The following is an 18,433-nucleotide window of genomic DNA, read 5'->3' as shown; positions in this document are numbered from 1 at the left end:
TGTAGTTTGTCTGCTCCAGTGCTGCAGGAAGGCTGCTTATCAAGTGCAGATAGCTGCACTTCATTAATAATAATCACTTATTGTCACGAGTAGGCTTCAATGAAGTTACTGTGAAAAGCCCCTAGTCGCCACATTCCGGCACCTGTTCAGGGAGGCTGGTACGGGAATTGAACCTGCGCTGCTGGCCTTGTTCTGCTTTACAAGCCAGCTGTTTAGCCCACTGTGCTAAACTGGCCCCATGATGTCTTTAGCACAATGGAAGGTTCAGACTGACATCGAAGGCTCAGATTAGCTCCAATAACAAGATCCCTGGTGAACACTGTTATGGGCCAGGGTTTGGCAAACCCCAAAGTGTATCATGGAGTTCACCTGACCCACAACTTTTTACTTGTGGTAATGGGGAGCACACAACCCACTCTCCAGGTGTGGTACAGCAGAAATGGAAAAGTATTTTTTAAAGCAAAACAATGTTTATTCTAGGAACTCAAGTTAACCTTTTTAAAACATACAGTGAACATCTTAGCAACCATCAATTCAAATACAGCCCCCAAAGAATACAACACTAAGTAATCCTTTAAGCTTTCCTTTAACATCTAGAAGATTAAAAAAAACCTTTAAAACAGAAGCACATCAGGTTAAAGTCACTACTGAGAGCAGTTATTAGTTTTAAATCACCAAAGGATCAATTTACATTCTTTAGATTACAGAGAGAGAGAGAGACTCATATACCTTCTGGCTGTGACTGCAAATGAAAACGAAACTAAAACACACCCTGCAGCAAACAGCCTAAAACGAAAGTAAAAAGCTAACAGACAAAGCTAAAAGCTCCACCCACACTCTGACATCACTGATAGAACATAGAACATAGAACAGTACAGCACAGAACAGGCCCTTCGGCCCTCGATGTTGTGCCGAGCAATGATCACCCTACTGGAACCCACATAACCCGTATACCCGTAATCCAACAACCCCCCCATTAGCCTTACACTACGGGAAATTTAGCATGGCCAATCCACCTAACCCGCACATCTTTGGACTGTGGGAGGAAACCGGAGCACCCGGAGGAAACCCACGCACACACGGGGAGGACGTGCAGACTCCACACAGACAGTGACCCAGCCGGGAATCGAACCTGGGACCCTGGAGCTGTAAAGCATTGATGAACAACCATTTCGTAAAGGTACATTTCTTCAACACCCATTTCTTAAAGGTACTCTCACGAGACACCTCCCCCCAAGAAAAAAAAATAAACCATCAACTTCAAGATGGTTTCATTTTTCACCTTTTCACTATTCTTTAAGAAATGCACACAGTAAATATACTTTTTCGTTTCCAAACAACAACACACACAAACAGGCATAATAATATAGTCCATTTTTTCCCCGTTCTTCCTCTAGCTGAAACTGCTTCAGTTCATCACATTTGTGGCAAAGCATCGGCTATCACTTTTTCTCATCCTGCCACATTTACTATTTTTAAATGAAATAGCTGTAACAATAAACTCCAGCGAACCATCCTTGCATTGTTATTTCGGAATCGTCAACGGGGATTATGATCAGCATGTATAATGGTGTCAGACGGATTGCTGGTCACATAAATGTGAAAATGTTGCAAAGCTAGCACCAAACTCAACGTCTCCTTCTGAATCGTTGAATACTTTTTCTGGTGAGAATTCAATTTCTTTGAAAAATAACCAATAGGCCGCTCTAGCCCTTCTCCGTCATCTTGTAGAAGCACCGCACCTACACCCACATCACTTGCATCAACTGCCACTTTGAATGGTTTGGTATAATTTGGGATGGCCAACACAGGAGCAGTGGTTAACACAGCCTTCAGGCTGTCAAATACCTGATGACACTCCGCTGTCCACTGGAAATTGTTACGTTTCTTGAGCAAGTCCGTCAGTGGAGCCACCACACTGCTGAAATTCGGTACAAATTTCCGGTAAAATCCACTCATACCAAGAAATCGCATTATTTCCCGTTGTGTCGAGGGTATCGGAAATTCCCCAATAACTTTGGCTTTCACATCCTGTGGGACCATTCGATCCTGTCCGATTATATGGCCAAGGAAAGTGACTTGGGCTTTTCTAAATTCACTTTTGGCCAGGTTTATCACCAAACCCGCCTCCTGAAGTCGATCGAATAACTCCATCAGATGTTTCAAATGTTCTTTCCGTGTCTGGCTGAAAATTACCAGATCGTCGATGCATACCGCACAATTGGGTAATCCTGAAACGACTTTGTTAGTTAACGGCTGAAATGTGGCTGGGATGTTTTTCATGCCAAATGGCATAACTTTGAATTGGTATATACCATCTGGAGCAAAAGCTGAAATCTCCTTCGCCCCTTTGGCTAAAGGTACCTGCCAGTAACCTTTAAGTAAATCCAATTTGGAAATAAAAGCTGATTGTCCCACTTTCTCAATGCAATCCTCCAAACGTGGGATGGGATAAGAGTCCATTCTTGTAACTGAATTAACCTTTCTCGCGTCCACACACAACCGTTGGGTACCGTCTGGTTTAGGTACCATCACAATGGGTGAGCTCCATTGGCTGCAACCCACTTCAATTATGCCATTTTTAAGCATTCTCTCAATCTCTTTGTTAACCTGTGCCAATTTTAAAGGTTTAAGTCTGAATGGATGATGTTTGATTGGAACAGCATTTCCCACATCTACATTATGTGTAGCCATTTTAGTACTTCCCAATTTATCTCTATAAACTTGCCAATGTGATATCAATAACTCTTTCAGGTCAGTTCGTTTTTCCTCTGGAAGGTAACTCAACAATTTATCCCAATTTTTAAGAACATCCTTGTTTTCCAATTTAATTTGAGGGATGTCAAATTCACAGTCATCTGGACTTGGTTCTTCACTTTGAGTTAGAATCATTAAAACCTCCTCCTGATTCTCTCCTTCCCTTTCAAAGTACCTTTTAAGCATATTCAAATGATACACTCGGTGAGTCTTCCTTCTATCTGGTGTTTGTACCACATAATTCACCTCACTTAATTTCCTTTCAATCTGATACGGTCCATAAAACCTTGCTTTTAAAGGTTCACCTACCACTGGTAACAACACTAAAACTTTATTTCCAATGGCAAAACTACGAACTTTGGATTTCTTGTCCGCTACCCGTTTCATCACATTTTGTGAAACTTTTAATGTTGTCTGGCCAATTCCCCTGCTCTATTTAATCATTCCCTAAAATTTGACACATAATCCAGTAATGTAATTTCCGATTTCTCACTCACCAATTTTTCCTTAATCAACTTAAGTGTTCCTCTTACCTCATGACCAAAAATTAGTTCAAAAGGACTGAATTTGGTTGACTCATTAGATGCATCCCTAATTGCAAACAGTACGAATGGAATTCCTTTCCCCCAATCCTCTGGAAAATCTTGACAATAAGCCCTCAACATTGTCTTTAATGTCTGATGCACCTTCCTAATGCTCCCTGCGATTCTGGATGGTACGCAGTTGATTTAAATTGTTTTATTCCTCAGCTATCCATAACTTCTTTGAATAACCTCGAGGTAAAATTTGATCCTTGATCCGATTGTATTTCTGTGGGTAGTCCATATGAAATGAAAATCACTTATTGTCACAAGTAGGCTTTAAATGAAGTGACTGTGAATTAACTCCTCCACAATCTTTTTAGCTGTAATATTACGTCATGGAATGGCCTCTGGAAACCTCGTCGACACACCCATTATAGTCAAAAGATATTGATTCCCACTTTTTGTTTTGGGAAGCGGTCCTACACAATCAAATGCTGGAATGGGTGTTACGGGTACTGGTTTTATCACTGCTTGAGGTTTCCCTGTCACTTGACATGTGTGACATGATTGACAAAATTTAACTACAGCTTTATGTAGTCCAGGCCAATAAAAATGTTTTTGGATTTTAGCTCGAGTTTTCCTTATTCCCAAATGACCTCTCACTGGTACCTCATGGACAACTCGCAACACCTCCTTTCTATACCCTACCGGCAATACTACTTGATGAACCCCTGCCCACTTTTCATCCGCCTGCATTTGTAAAGATCTCCATTTTCTCATCAAGACATTACTTTTACGGTAACCATACTCTGGTTTACACTCAGATTCCTCTTCCGTGTATGCTTTCTGATACATCCGTTTGATTTCTACATCTTTCTGTTGTAATTCCGCCAATTATCCTGAACTAAAAATATCTGCCTCATCCTCCACCTCTTCTTGTTCTTTTTCTTTTTTTTAAATTACTTTATCTTAGTTACAAAGCCAGGGCTCAGAGTGTGGACAGAGGCGAACCCCTAATCCAGCTCCTTGCCTGCTCCAAAAACCAATTCAAATTGAATCCAATTCATGGTCCCCATAAAGGAGACATACCAGATCTGAGCCAAAAGGTTCAATCTACGCTCAATCTTAGCCAAAAGGCCGAAAAGCGATTCTTGTTCTTTTTCAACGTTCCAATCAAAAATCGTTTCTGATCATTGCACTTCAACTTCATCTTCACTCTTTTTTTTTTTTTTTTTTATAAATTTAGATTACCCAATTATTTTTTCCAATTAAGGGGCAATTTAGCGTGGCCAATCCACCTACTCTGCACATTTTTGGGTTGTGGGGGCGAAACCCACGCAGACACGGGGAGAATGTGCAAACTCCACACGGACAGTGACCCAGAGCCGGGATCGAACCTGGGACCTCAGCGCCGTGAGACGATTGTGCTAACCACTAGGCCACCGTGCTGCCCTCATCTTCACTCTTTGACTTCTCCTCTTGTCTTAACCTGTGACTTTGCGACCTTGTCACTACGCAATCTGGAAAAATCCTTCAACACTTCAGTTGTCTGAATTTCCACTGGCTTATCAACCACAGTAGGCATCACTCCCACCTGCGATCCACCTATATAATTATTACCCAAGATAAAATGTATTCCTGGACAAGATAGTTTCTCTATTACGCCTAATAGAGAATGAATAGGTTAGGATTGTATTCGCTGGAGTTCAGAAGAATGAGGAGGGATCTCATAGAAACCGGATAAAATTATAACAGGACGAGACAGGGTAGATGCAGGAAGGATGTTCCCAATGGTGGGTTGGCGTGGTCAATCTGCGGAATTCATTATTACAGGAAGTAGTTGAGGCCAAAACATAGAATTTTCAAAAAGTAGTTAGATATAATACTGAGGGCGAAGGGGATCAAAAGATATGGGGGAAAGCGGCATTCGGCTATTGGATGATCAACTATGATCAGAATGAATGGCAGAGCAGACTCGAAGTGCTCCTATTTTCTACGTTTCAATGTTGTACTTGTGGATTTGTAAACATTAAAAGTTTTTGTCATGTGTTGTAAAACTGAAAAACATTAATAAAACAGAAGATTCCCACATGGCATGGTTCTGACTCTAGGGCCATGTTATTGGTTTCAGCGAGAATTAGGTGGTCAATTGGGTCGGTAATGATCTTAGTTACAGAGATTATGGTATCTTGGATGGGGCTGTGACTTTTCAGTCCACACACATACCGCATTATTTGAAACCAGTGGGATGAAACACTGTCTGCATCATCACATCTAATAACAAGTTCCCAATGCAGAAATCACTCCCATTTATTCAGCCCATCAATCCTGAAGGGGCAGCACGGTAGCATTGTGGATATCACAAATGCTTCACAGCACCAGGGTCCCAGGTTCGATTCCGGCTTGGGTCACTGTCTGTGCGGAGTCTGCACATCCTCCCCGTGTGTGTGTGGGTTTCCTCCGGGTGCTCCGGTTTCCTCCCACAGTCCAAAGATGTGCAGGTCAGGTGGATTGGCCATGACAAATTGCCTTTAGCGTCCAAAATTGTCCTTAGTGTTGGGTAGGGTTACTGGGTTATGGGAATAGGGTAGAGGTGTTGACCTTGGGTAGGGTGCTCTTTCCAGGAGCCGGTGCAGACTCGATGGGCCGAATGGCCTCCTTTTACACTGTAAATTCTATGAAAAGACACAAAACACTGCTGCATCCCCTACTTCCTCATCCAATCACTGATGGGTTCCTTTTCAAAGTAAAAAAGACATCTCCAGATCTTTGTGACCCATAAATTCCCCCTGACGTGAGGTCATGCTGTTGCATAGGACACACGTGGCTGACAATTTTCCCAAGATCCCACTAACACTTGAGGTGAATAAGCAATTTATCTTTAGTTCTGAGCGTTGGAAGAGGAAAGAACATTGATGAGAATTCTTGGAGAACTGCTTGCTTCTTTGAATGGTACCATGGGATCTTTCTCCTCTTAAAATAAAATCATAGAATTTCCAGTGCAGAAGGAGGCGATTCGGCCCATTGAGTCTGCACCGGCCCTTGAAAAGAGCACCCTGCCTAAGCCCACATCTCCACCTTATCCCCATAACCCAATAACCCCACCTAACCTTTTTGGAGATGAAGGGCAATTGAGCGTAGCCAATCCACGAGGGCGGCATGTGGCACAGTGGTTAGCACTGGGACTGCGGTGCTGAGGACCCGGGTTCGAATCCTGACCCTGGATCACTGTCTGTGTGGAGTTCGCACATTCTCCCCATGTCTGCGTGGGTTTTGCCCCCCAACCCAAAGATGTGCAGACTAGGTGGATTGGCCATGCTAAATTGCCCCTTAATTGGAAAAAAATAATTGGGTACTCTAAATTAAAAAGAAACACAGCCAATCCACCTAACCTGCACATCTTTGGACTGTGGGAGGAAACCGGAGCTCCTGGAAGAAACCCACGCACACAGGGGGAGGACGTGCAGACTCCACACAGACAGTGACCCAAGCTGGGAATCGAACCTGAGACCCTGGAGCTGTGAAGCAACTGTGCTAACCACTGTGCTACCGTGCCGGCTATTAACCCATAGGATTTGGTTATAATACTGACTTTAATGACTTTACATTCTTTTGAAAAGGTGAATAACTGGCGGTGATTACAATGCTCGAACAAAAGGATGCAAGTTACTATCCTGGTGGATGAACAAATCTTCCCATGAAGATTTTTTGAGACTTCTGCTACTTTATATCCATTGCTGGGGTACTTGTAAGTGTTGTGGGTTCAGCCTCGAAAATACACTGCGGATGAATTCCTGAGATTCCCAGTGGATGAGATTCCCAGTGGATGTGTGACATTCATCAATGGGACCATTTGTTGGTCATTTAACAAATACACCTCCACTTCAACATTGTAAATGCACCAAGTGGTGTGTTCTTTCAGTTCCTAGACAGGAAGAGCATTGTACCAGGAGTCAATGCTGTCTTTTTTTCCCCATAAATTTAGAGTACCCAATTAATTTTTTCCAATTAAGGGGCAATTTAGCGTGGCCAACCTACCCTGTAGATCTTTGGGTTGTGGGGTCGAAACCCAGGCAAACATGGGGAGACTGTGCAAACTGCACATGGACAGTGAGCTCGAGCCGGGATCGAACCTGGGACCTCAGCGCTGTGAGGCAGCACTGTGAACCACTGCACCACCGTGCTGCCTGTCAATGCTGTCTTTAACTGAAGTCCGCACACACCTCCTTTGTCACAGGATTAACATGGTTACCTCTCAGGAAATGCAACTCAGGTGAATTTTTCTGCACTCCTCCTCACAGCCAGCCAAAGAGAATTTGTGTCCAGTTCTGCTTGCCCTTGTTGTGACCTGACAAATATAACACCGTGGAAAACTTCGCCCCAGAGAGCGGAGAGCCACGCTGCCTCTCCTGCCAGGAAAAAACTCAGCTAACAGGAGCACGAAAGCGGTGCTGATTTAACTTTGAATCAGAAATCATCCAGCAGTTCAGGCAGACAGTGCATGATAATGGTTTACATCCACAGGCCACGATTGAAACTTACCTGATCTGTGCTGGGAGTGTCTGCAATGTCATTCATGCTTCTGCTCTGAGCTCGACCTGGAATGTAGAAAAAAAAGTTAATCACCTCACTTCAATTGGAATGCACAGGATCATCTCGAAAAGAAAAAAGGATTGAGGAGACCGTGGAGGGAATAAATCCTTCAATGTATTGGCAAGTACTTTGTTTGGACATTGACCAAGGGAAGATTGCATGCATGGAGGCTACATGCGGTGCCTTCATCTTAGTTAGCCAGTCACTGGTGACTTACGTAGCCGTCCAGAACTGGGAGCTTGCCTCATTCCCAAGTCTTCAGTGGAGCGGTAAAAAGATGTCCCAGTGCCAGGCATTCTGTTGGGACTGCGTGCTGCAAACAACGTGATCATTCAAAGGGTTAGTCAGGAAAGAAACAAAGATATGTAGTTAGTGAAGAGAATCATTGGAACCTCTGTACACAAAATAATCATGGCAAGAATTTTCTCCCCTACCTCTTCTCACCGGATCCGCACTGGGATGTCTTACCCACTTTGGCTGCCAGTGTTGGCATCATCAAGCATACACAAAAACTGCTCTCTCTCTGCTGTCTTCACCCGTGGCCCTCTGTGGGTCAATCTCCATTCAGTATATCAGCATCAGTGCTTACAGACCACAATATCTGAGAGTGGAATGGAGCCCGTTTCAAGCTCCGTTTGCTTCCGATTGGCTAATAGTGTTCAGAGGAAAGACACTCCGAGCTCGCCCTCCATGTGTGTCGCTGCATTATCGGCAGCCCCAGAGCAATACAACAACAATCACTTGCAATAATGCGGCAACGTGATTGTGCAAAGCACAATCAATGGACACAAAACGTTGGTGAAGTCCGAAACGAAAGGCTTTAATTAGCAAGAAGTGAGCCCGGCAGCTGACGTACAGGAAATGGCCTGGCTGCAGGGGAACACGGGTTCTTATACCCCGCCTCGTAGGCGGAGCTACCTTCCTCTTAGCCAATAGGGATAAGAGGCATACGATACCTGGGCCAATGGGCAGCGAGCCCTCTGCACCAATGGCAGCTCACACTCCCAGGTACCGTAATACCCCTAGTCATACCACCACACTCTGAACATAATGAAATGTTGCAAGCTGCTTCACATAACAAACTTTGACATCACACCAAGCCAGGAGATAAAAGGCAAGTGACCAAAAGTTTGTTCAGAGAGATTGTTTTTATGGAGCGTCTGAAGGGAGACGCGAGAAGTAGAGAAGTGCTGGTGGTGGGGTAGGGGGAGGGGGGGGGGGGGGGTTCAGGGTGAAAATTCCACAACTTAAGGACTTGACAGATGATGACACCCCCACCAATGGTGATGCAAAGATTTTTAAGGATGTCCAAGAAGCCAGAATCAGAGGAGTACAGAGTTGTACTGAATGTAAAACAAGGTGAGAACAAGATTATCCAACACAGAAAACACCATCTGCACAGGATGTCCAATCACATACTTAAAGGTGACAGTGTGTGTGTTTCAAGTACGTCCTTTATAACCTCACATCCTGTACCAAATGGAGGGAAAATGAGCAAGCAACAAGCTTTGGCATCATTACTGTTTCAAAGCAGGCTGCTATAAAGTACAGAAGATCATTGCCCCCCCAGTTTATTTTCTCAGCAATACATCCAAATGGGGCCTTGCTTTCTGCAAGACACAGCTTGTTCCAACAAATATCAGGGCATCAACATGTACAGAAGTAGCAGAGGCAAATGCATTTTCCTTTTCTACACTGGCAGTTTGGCGGAACTTCCTTATGTTTTACTATCTTGTTGGTCAGCATCCTTTTTATTATTGTCGGAGCACAGATATTTAGATAAATAGCTTGGCATTTCCAGCCTCTTCAATCTGACAGATAGCTAACTCTCATTTAGTGACTACGTGACAATTAGCCGATTGTTCCCCCATCTTTCTCTCAGTTCGAACCTAGCGATATCACTAGAGCTGCAATTTGGAAGCTCTCTCACTGTGGGTACTCTGTTTATTGAAATGTTGAAGACTGAGACAGATGTATTTTTCTCAGGTGAGGGTATCAGGAGTAAAAGTGGATAAATGGAGTTGTGGCAAAGGCCATTCATGTTCTAATTCAATGGTCAACAGGATTGTGGGGCAGAATAGCCTACTCCTGTTCCTATAAATGAATTCTCTGAAGTTGACTATATTATCGTCAGGCATTGAACTGGCAATGAGAAGGACTTCCAATCTGGTATACTCAGAAATTATCGCTTAAGTTACAGAAAGTGCAAGTTCGCCACGACTGGATATCCAGAAACTGGCCAACATAAAACTGCAGACTAGAAGAGTTTTGGGGACCTCTGCCTTTTAAAATAATCTATAAAATACACCATCTGACATTTTTAATTGCTGAAATTAAGGTTTTCAGTAGAACAGGGCAGGAACAAATTTCAGGGAAGTCAGTTGATGGCAAATTCATTGCTAAAGTCAGAACGTTGTTCATAACCGAGACATTGCTGCCAATGAGGGAACAACCCCAAATGTGATGGCTGTTCAACATGGAGAAATGAAAAGAGAGATAAAGCCCATCCCTCTGATTGAAGAATTGTCACTAATGTTTGGGGTGAGGACCTCAGTGACACGTGGTGGATGGGGCTGGGCAGTTCTCCTTACCTGATGATGTTGTCGATGATTTCCCAATGTCAACGAGGGACCGGTGGATGGGTTTCTTGGTTTGGTGACGATGTTTTCTCAGGAGGATGTATGATATCTGTTCCCGAACCTCTGCTTTAATAAGTCCATCTTCAATCTGCTTGTCAATGATGTCATCTGTAATTACACACCCATTGGTCATTCTGCCACACTGACTGGGCCTCATTGTTTTTTCTTACCCTTCATTTAATAAGGAAACATTCGCATTTCAACTTAAATGTGACCCCTTAATTAACAGGTCGGAAACAAATTTGCAAACCTATGTCCTTCCACTCAGCTGTAACTCTGGCACTTTCCTACAAGATAGAAGAAGACTTAGATGAAAATATTTAATGTTCTTGTATCACAATGCTAAATATACCGTTATAACTGTGTACTAATGTACTGCCCAGGTTCCTCTTCCTGTTTAGATCCATTCCGATCTACATCCCCAAGGCCTTTTTCAAAGCGCTGGACAAACTAATCATGGCGTTCGTATGGGGGGGGGTAAAAATGCTAGGATCCCAAAGAAGGTCCTACAAGAAACAAAATCCAGGGGGGGGCTAGCCCTCCCAAACCTACAATTCTACCACTGAGCGGCGACAGCCGAGCGAATAAGGGGATGGATCAAGGAGCCAGAGGCCGAGTTGGTGCGCGCGGAGGCGGCCTCCTGCGTGGGGACCTCCCTCCGGGCCCTCGCCACGGCAGCACTCCCATCCCCACCCAAAAAACACTCCAGCAGCCCAGTGGTGACAGCCACCCTCCAATCCTGGAACCAACTGCGGCAGCAATTTGGCCTGACCAAAATGTCGGACAAAGCTCCCATCTGCAACAACCATAGGTTCAAACCAGCACTGACCGACGCCACCTTCAAAAGGTGGAGGCAGGACGGAGGGACACTGTCAGTCAGGGACCTATACACGGACGGCAGGATCGCAACACTGGACGAACTGACAGAGAAATTTCAGCGAGCCGGGGGATCGAGCTAAGGTCGGCTTAAAAACTTCCTACGAAAGGAGCCAAGGACGTACCCACAACCACCATGAGAGACATGACTGGAAGAACTACTGGACGCAAGCATACTAGACAAGGGAAACTGTAGTGTCATGTACGACCTACTGACAGAAAGGGCCAACACCATACTGGACGCGACAAGAAAGAAATGAGAGGAAGACTTGGGGATGGAGATAGGGTGGGGACTCTGGAGCGAAGCACTGCACAGGGTCAACTCCACCTCCACGTGCGCAAGGCTCAGCCTGATGCAGCTAAAAGTGGTACATAGAGCCCACTTAACAAGAAACCGTATGAGTAGGTTCTTCCCGGAGGTGGAGGATAGATGTGAACGGTGCCAAAGAGGCCCGGCCAACTACGGCCACATGTTCCGGTCTTGCCCCAGACTTGTGGAGTACTGGACAGCCTTCTTCGAGGCCATGTCCAAAGTGGTGGGAGTGAGGGTGGAGCCATGCCCGATAGTGGCGGTCTTCGGGGTCTCGGACCAGCCAGATCTATTCCTGGGGAGGAGGGCGGACGCCCTTGCCTTTGCCTCCCTGATCGCCCGCCGTAGAATCCTGTTCGGCTGGCGGTCAGCAGCACCACCCAGAGCTGCAGACTGGCTGTCCGACCTCTCGGAATCTCTCCAAATGGAGAAAATCAAATTCGCCATCCGAAGGTCAGACGACGGCTTCCACAGAATGTGGGAGCCATTCACGCAACTGTTCCGGGACCTGTTTGTGGCCAATGTACAAGAGGAAGAATAGTCGGGTGGCCAAGAATCAGGGGAAATTAGTCAAGAATCACGGGAAGGTTGCCAAGGCCTGAAAAGGAGAGATAGGCTGGGAGGGAGGGAGGTGGGGGGGAGGGGGGAGGGGGGGGGGGGATGGCTAAACCTGAGGAAAGAAAGGTGAACCGTGGAGGGGGGAGAGGGAGACAAGAGAGGAGAACCAGCGGGATGGGGCGGGGGGGGCAGGGAAACGGGAGGTGGAGGTGAGCGCGGAACGGCAGCGAGACCCTTCCGGGAGAAGCAGGCGACAACAACACAAAACACAGCCAAGTATCGCACACTGTAATTATCCCCCCCCCCCCCCCCCCCCCCCTCCCTCCCTCCCCCCCCCCCGCCGCAAACAGTCGCCTACTTACATGGTGTAAATTTTACCAGGTGTACAGAGCTGCCGCTGTCGAGCTGGTGCACAATACCCCACCAGTTACTCTATTTCATATTTTATTGTATTTTATGATGGGGTGTGCCCTTCTCTTCTAAATATGTGTGTGTATATATATATATATATGTTTCTTATTCTGTACATAACGGTAATTATACCTTGTTCAAAAACCCAATAAAAAAACATTAAAAAATAAAAAAAATAACTGTGTACCACCTTCAACTGTCTGTGCGGAGTCTGCACATCATCCCCGTGTGTGCGTGGGTTTCCTCCGGGTGCTCCGGTTTCCTCCCACAGTCCAAAGAGGTGCAGGTTAGGTGGATTGGCCACGATAAATTGCCCTTAGTGTCCAAAATTGCCCTTAGTATGGGTGGGGTTACTGGGTTATGGGGATAAGGTGGAGGTGTTGACCTTGGGTCGGGTGCTCTTTCCAAGAGCTGGTGCAGACTTAATGGGCTGAATGGCCTCCTTCTGCACTGTAAATTCTATGATAATCTATGAACAAGCCTTCCAGGCAACCTGCTTCCAACTATTAATATGTTCCTGGCATCTGTCCAAATTGTGCCCTTCAGACTTATCTGCTGTATCTAAAAGTGTTATACTGAACTTATTTTCTTTCCCCCACTCTATAGTTTGGACATCTTTACAAGGATCCATCTGCAACATCTGCTTTGAAGGCAGAAGGCTCCAGCTTACCCAAACATTATCAGAATGCCAGTTAGGCAGCCTCAGTGTATGACGAGTGTCATATTTAATATACAATTAACAATAATGTTGCCTTCGTTATGTCGGTGTGTGTGGGAGAAGCTGGAAGGCATTCGGCTTCATTTTCATTCAGTTGGAAACATTTTCACACAGATTATAGTCCAGGTCATGTGCACTGACTTACTTGCTTTGAAAGATTTTTAACCAGTTCATAGCAAAAGAAAAAAAACAGTGTTTTACCTATGATCTGTGGCAATGAATATCCATCCAAATCTAACAGTACTGTCTCCGTCTGGAGGCATGTCCGCAGCTCAAACAGGCTGTGTAGAGATAATGTGGACACATGAGGCTTACTCCATCTCTCGCCTCCTTCTTCTACTTTCTCTTCAAATTTTACCCATCTTGAAATAGAGATTGAGGAAGATTTAGCACATTTCAACCAGACTCTTTCGCCTATATGTTTACTCAGAGGAATGACATCGCTGTCCGCAACAACGTGCTCAACCCTGATACTATTACAACAACGATACATTAAAAACAAAGAATGGCAGATGCTGGAGTCACGCAGCAGACCAGGCAGACTCTGCGGAGAGAGAAACAAAGTAAACGCTTTGAGTCAATGACCTGATAACAAGTCATCAACCTTCAACGTTGGCAACATTTATATTCTGCCTCTAACATAGTAAAACATCCCAAGCCACTTCACGGGAACGCCATCAGAGAAAAAATGCACCAAAAGAGGAGACTTTTTGAAAGAAATACATTTAGAGTACCCAATTCATTCTTTTCCAATTAAGGGGTAATTTAGTGTTGCCAATCCACCTACCCTACACATCTTTGGGTTGTGGGGGTGAAACCCACGCAAACACGGGGAGAATGTGCAAACTCCACACGGACAGTGTGCCCGAGCCGGGATCGAACCTGGGACCTCGGCGCCGTGAGACAGCAAAGCTAACCACTGCACCACCGTGCTGCCCAGAAGAGGAGACTTAGGACCAAAGAGGTCCGGTCTCCATGGAGGAGTGAGGGGGAGAGGGGCGGAGAGAATAAGTGTGATGATATGATCTGCATACTCGTCTGCCATTGGGCCAGAACGTCGGCTTACCATTGGCCCTGGTCAGTCATGTGCCTCTCGACCGATTGGCCGAGAGGCTGAGTTAACCACGCCTCTATCAACGAGGTATAAATGCTCAGAAGCCTGACGATCGTCCCTTTCCACTGTAGACGATCGCCAGGCTGTGTTCTAGTTAATTAAAGCCTGACATTGGTAAATCACTCGCCTCGCGTGCAATCGATGGTGCATCAATAAGGGAGGAAATTCCAGAGCTCGGGGCCAATGGTGGGACATGGTGCTGCACAATCAGAGGGTAAATAGAATAACGCAAAGATATACAGAAGAAGAGGGATTCTCCAGCCTCCGAGCCACCTGCTTCCCGGCGAGTCAAGAGTTGGAGAACTCCGGCCAAGGTAAACCCAAACACGGAACAGCAAGGCTTCAACACACTGAATCAACTCACCAGTTACAGAAGTCGTGTAACTGATGATAGACAAAGCATGCAAAATGCTCAACAACACAAGTTATCAAACTACACAACATAACATCAACGATATTAAACCAGAAAACGGCAGAAAGACTCTGAGGGTGAGGCAACATCCGTGCAGAGAGAAACAGAGTAAACCTTTCAGGTCAATGACCGTCCAACAGAACTGGGTGAAATGAGAGATTTTTGCAGTTTAGAAGCAACTATGGAGCCAGTGGAAAGGGGGTCGGCGAATGGGGATGGGGCTGACTGGGGGTGTGCAGTGCGGCTGTGATAGGGTAGTAGGGAGGAGTGGTTAAATGACAATATGCATGGCGACACGGGGTGGGGACAGGAAAAGTGAAGAAACAAAAGATTGATCCAGGCAAGAAGCTGTAAATGCTGAAAGCAGAGTCATTTACAGCAATTGCTTTCTAAGATCATGGTTATAATTCAAACTTCTGTTGGCAACACGGGAGAATGACAGGAGGATGTGTTCCAGAGTCGTGGGGCTCATGGAGAAGGAGAAAGATGGACATTCCGTAAGGCACACCAGAGAATGCCAGACAATTGAACACAGTAAAACATAGAACAGTACAGCACAGAACAGGCCCTTCGGCCCTCGATGTTGTGCCGAGCAATGATCACCCTACTTAAACCCACGTAACCCGTATACCCGTAACCCAACAATCCCCCCATTAACCTTACACTACGGGCAATTTAGCATGGCCAATCCACCTAACCCGCACATCTTTGGACTGTGGGAGGAAACCGGAGCACCCGGAGGAAACCCACGCACACACAGGGAGGACGTGCAGACTCCACGCAGACAGTGACCCAGCCGGGAATCGAACCTGGGACCCTGGAGCTGTGAAGCATTGATGCTAACCACCATGCTACCGTGAGGCTACCGTGAGTATCAGAGAACAATTACAGCTGGCAGAATGTTTTCTTCAAAATCTTCAAATGCTACTTGTGAACTAGATTTCACACCACAAACTCTCACACCGCTTAATGCGGCAGTTTGATACCATGACAATTAATAGACACTGCCAAAATCAAGAGCAAGGAATGTGTCTTATTGCTGCATTGTCATCAGTGCCACAAGGCGGAGGCAGCACGGTGGCACAGTGGTTAGCATTGCTGCCTACAGGGCAGAGGACCCGGGTTCGAATCCCGGCTCAGGGTCACTGTCCCCGTGTTTGCGTGGGTTTCACCCCCACAACCCAAAAGATGTGCAGGTTAGGTGAGTTGGCCACGCAAAATTGCTCCTTAATTGGATAAAAATATAATTGGGTACTCTAAATTTATTTTAAAAAAATCAGTGGCACAAGGCAGGAGGTAAGTTGGTGTCACTAAAACAGAAAACACTGGACAATCTCATTTCATTTTTCATTCATTTTTTTCATCTGTGGAGAGAAAAGAGAGCTCAAGTTTTCGAGTCTGGATGACTCTTTGCCAAAGCTGATGTTTCTTTCTTTCCTCACTGTAATGACCCCGAGGAGTCTGACTGTGACCATCATATAGATTTACAAGGGCCTGCATAACGAGGCATGTGCAATCTTAGCTGGGAAAACCTATCTCACCAGGCCCTGATCTGGGCCTGCTTTTAACCTTTGCTCATAACAAGCCCCAGGTGGCAGCCCTCCGCCCCCTGCCTGGGAAGCTCGTACTCCATGAGTCCCACCAGGAGAGCAATGAAGGTTTCCTCATGGGGGGGGGGTTATGACATCCACGTAGCGCCGCTCATACTCATAGCTGTGCCATGAGTTGGGGAAGAGTGGATCAAGTCCCACTTACTCACTGGTAGGAGAGCCTTTGGGTAATTTAGCATTTTCTGCAATAGAAGGCGTGATTTCATCTTCTCGCCAGACCCACCGATATTATTCAGAAGCAGAATCGCTTCACAGCTCCAGGGTCCCAGGTTCAATTCCGGCTTGGGTCACTGTCTGTGCGGAGTCTGCACATCCTCCCCGTGTGTGCGTGGGTTTCCTCCGGGTGCTCCGGTTTCCTCCCACAGTCCAAAGATGTGCAGGTTAGGTGGATTGGCCATGATAAATTGCCCTTCGTGTCCAAAATTGCCCTTAGTGTTGGGTGGGGTTACTGGGTTATGGGGATAGGGTGGAGTTGTTGACCTTGGGTAGGGTGCTCTTTCCAAGAGCCGGTGCAGACTCGATGGGCTGAATGGCCTCCTTCTGCACTGTAAATTCTATAATTCTATTCAGAAGCAGAATCGCTGGCTGAAAGGTTCAACTCTAGCTGGAGGCACTGACTTGAGTAAAAAATGGCATTAGTGCTCTTTCTGGTGTAGCCCGTGCTGGATTCTATTTTAGCGAGAAAATTTACCCGAGTGTTAGAACATATAGAACATAGAACAGTACAGCACAGAACAGGCCCTTCGGCCCTCGATGTTGTGCCGAGCAATGATCACCCTACTCAAACCCACGTATCCACCCTATACTCGTAACCCAACAACCCCCCCCTTAACCTTACTTTTTAGGACTACGGGCAATTTATCATGGCCAATCCACCTAACCCGCACATCTTTGGACTGTGGGAGGAAACCGGAGCACCCGGAGGAAACCCACGCACACACGGGGAGGACGTGCAGACTCCGCACAGACAGTAACCCAGCCGGGTTGGGTTCTACCCAAACTGTGCAGAGCAGGCACAATGCTCCATCTGCTAGTTTTACAGCATGGCTGCCATTTTCAACTTCCAGCAAACATCTTCTCTCAAACATTCGCAAATAACAAAGGCAGCATGAACCACTTTCAGGCTCGTCCCTAATCGAGTCCCATTGGCTCTCCCTGAGGATGCAGTTACTGAAAGTGGACTGGAAATGGTGCTGCAAGTGGTGAAGCCTTTGTTTCGGACGTCAAGGTTTCAGACCATTTGCAGCCAGTCATGTTCGCTGTAAGTTGCAGTCCCCTTGATAACAGAATGAGAGGGAGGTTGATCCGCGGCAACCTCAACAATGAATAGTATGTGGGATGTCTCAGTTTTACCATTGAGATATTCACTGATATCTACCTCTTTACGGGAGACCTACAGACTCAGTGCAAGCTGAGGCAGGTACTGCCAGTAGCTATGAAGATGATAATAACAATGGCCAGCAGGAAGATCATTGTGTTCGGGGATTGTTCAAGCTGAAACCAGCAATGTCTGAAACATCTGTTGTATCCGCAGAGTCCCTACTATGCAGAAGGAGGCCAGGCAACCCACCAGGTCTGCACCAAAGCCTCCAAAGAAATACTCTTCCTAAACCCACCACCCCGCCCTATCACCGTAATCCCACGCATTGATCATGGTCAATCCACCTAACTTGCACGTCTTTGGACCGTGGGAAGAAATTGGGGCACCCGGAGGAAACCCACGCAGACACGGGGAGGAATGTGCAAACCCCACACAGACAGACACTCGAGGCCAGAATGGAACTCAGGTCCCTGGAGCTGTGAGGCAGCAGTGCTGACCACTGTGCCACCGTAGAAGGGAGCCAGCACAGAAAGAAGAACACTACACTCTCTCCGACCGGATAGAAGCAGGCGGAGCGTGCAGATGACTTT

The 18,433-nt window shown here is 46.1% G+C and overlaps 1 protein-coding gene across 8 annotated transcripts in view; it reads right to left on the bottom strand.

The window, feature by feature from the left end:
- Window positions 1-18,433, bottom strand: part of slc4a5a (solute carrier family 4 member 5a) — a 117,982-nt gene that overhangs the window by 69,308 nt on the left and 30,241 nt on the right. For 7 of the 8 annotated variants that reach the window (XR_005458787.1, XM_038785297.1, XM_038785302.1 and 4 more), the window contains 4 exons: window positions 13,588-13,748; window positions 10,466-10,621; window positions 8,092-8,187; window positions 7,824-7,879 (listed from right to left, as the gene is read on the bottom strand). Coding sequence is in view for 7 of the 8 variants with exons in the window: in XM_038785297.1 (XP_038641225.1) it covers window positions 7,824-7,879; window positions 8,092-8,187; window positions 10,466-10,621; window positions 13,588-13,748 (469 nt within the window). In the remaining variant the exon portion in view is untranslated. The remainder of the gene's footprint in view (window positions 1-7,823; window positions 7,880-8,091; window positions 8,188-10,465; window positions 10,622-13,587; window positions 13,749-18,433) is intronic. The other variant, XM_038785299.1, reaches the window with a different exon arrangement.

Source organism: Scyliorhinus canicula, chromosome 26 (genome assembly GCF_902713615.1).
Source record: "Scyliorhinus canicula chromosome 26, sScyCan1.1, whole genome shotgun sequence".
In the NCBI taxonomy this organism is placed as follows: Eukaryota; Metazoa; Chordata; class Chondrichthyes; order Carcharhiniformes; family Scyliorhinidae; genus Scyliorhinus; species Scyliorhinus canicula.
The sequence above is the reverse complement of the archived record's forward strand: the minus strand, read 5'-3'. Positions and strand labels throughout refer to the sequence as shown.